This window comes from Otolemur garnettii, unplaced genomic scaffold, assembly GCF_000181295.1.
Source record: "Otolemur garnettii isolate 467f Iridium unplaced genomic scaffold, OtoGar3 scaffold00213, whole genome shotgun sequence".
Classification (NCBI taxonomy): Eukaryota; Metazoa; Chordata; class Mammalia; order Primates; family Galagidae; genus Otolemur; species Otolemur garnettii.
The window spans coordinates 337063-338266 of NW_003852608.1; the positions used below are offsets into that span (position 1 = coordinate 337063).

Below are 1204 nucleotides of genomic sequence, written 5' to 3' on the forward strand. Positions count from 1 at the left end.
GTGTGTGTGTGTGTGTGTGTGTGTGTGTTTGGTTAAGTCACAGTCTCTGCCCAGGTTTGCATAACGATCTTTCTTGGTTTAACCCAGAAATGCTCCAAAGCATTTTCCATTTTTAGCCCGTCACATCTGGGCTTTCATCAAACCAGAACAAAGCAATTTGATTCAGAAACAGAACAACCACAGGATAAAAAAATACATCGTAAGTAAACAAATACAACTAACCACAGATGCCTGGTTTCCACCCTGGCGTATGTTATGGTAGGTATAGTGTGACTGATGTCAGCACTACAGAATAGCTTACCGTGACGTAGTTTACATGATTTAACACACAGTTTCAAACTTACAGCTGAGCGGCATGGTGGTGGCCCCGGCATGGAAGCGAGTCTCATCAAACTCTCCCTTATATCCTAGAAAAGGTAACAGCAAATCACGTGAAGTGCTTTGTGACTGATTAATATTCTTAGCCATGGGAAGAAATTTTTAAAAAAACACTTTGAATAAAGCAAATCCAGCAAACCTACTCTTTACCACAACGGAGGCATAGGCTGAAAGCTCTCCCTTAACGTTCATGGCGGAGGCCCGGTACTGAGCTGTGTCTTCAAAATCACATCTGAAAGAACATAGGGAAATGAATATCCACCCTAGTGACCATCCCTGTACTCACTAGCTGTTCCATCAGGGACCTCTTTGCCAACCTGGCGTGCTGCAAATCAGTGCCTAACATGCGGCTTTTGGGGACTCTTGATGAAGCAACTGGCTGGCCCAGCTACCTGTGGGGTTTGTATGGGGCCGGTGATATATTGAAGTTTCTCACCCATACCACAGAGGAGGAGGAGAATACCCAGCCCAAGTTCATTTAAAATAACAAAAATAGAAAAACTAGCTAGGTATTGTGGTGGGCGCCTGTAGTCCCAGCTAAGGCAAGGGACTGACTACAGGGAGGCTGAGGGTCACTGGAGCCAAGAGTTTGAGGTTGCCGTGAGCTATGACATCACAGGACTCTACCCAGGACACAGAGTGAGACTGTCTCAAAAAATAAATAAATGAGTGAATGAATAAATTATATATATCATATATGTAGTATGTATGATAGATATATTATATATATGTGTGTATATAAGGTATAAAGTTATACTGGGAGGAGAAATGTCTAGTCAAGCAGGTGACCACCCAGAGCCACACTAGAGGGTGTGGCCCCCCTGCT

At 43.8% G+C, this 1204-nt stretch overlaps 1 protein-coding gene across 2 annotated transcripts in view; it reads right to left on the reverse strand.

Moving 5' to 3' along the window:
* The window catches only part of MYOM1 (myomesin 1), a 118465-nt gene that overhangs the window by 89662 nt on the left and 27599 nt on the right, over positions 1-1204 (reverse strand). For both annotated transcript variants that reach the window (XM_003801614.3, XM_003801613.2), the window contains exons 6-7: positions 522-610; positions 345-407 (exon numbers count right to left, since the gene is read on the reverse strand). In XM_003801614.3, the coding sequence (XP_003801662.2) occupies positions 345-407; positions 522-610 (152 nt within the window). The remainder of the gene's footprint in view (positions 1-344; positions 408-521; positions 611-1204) is intronic.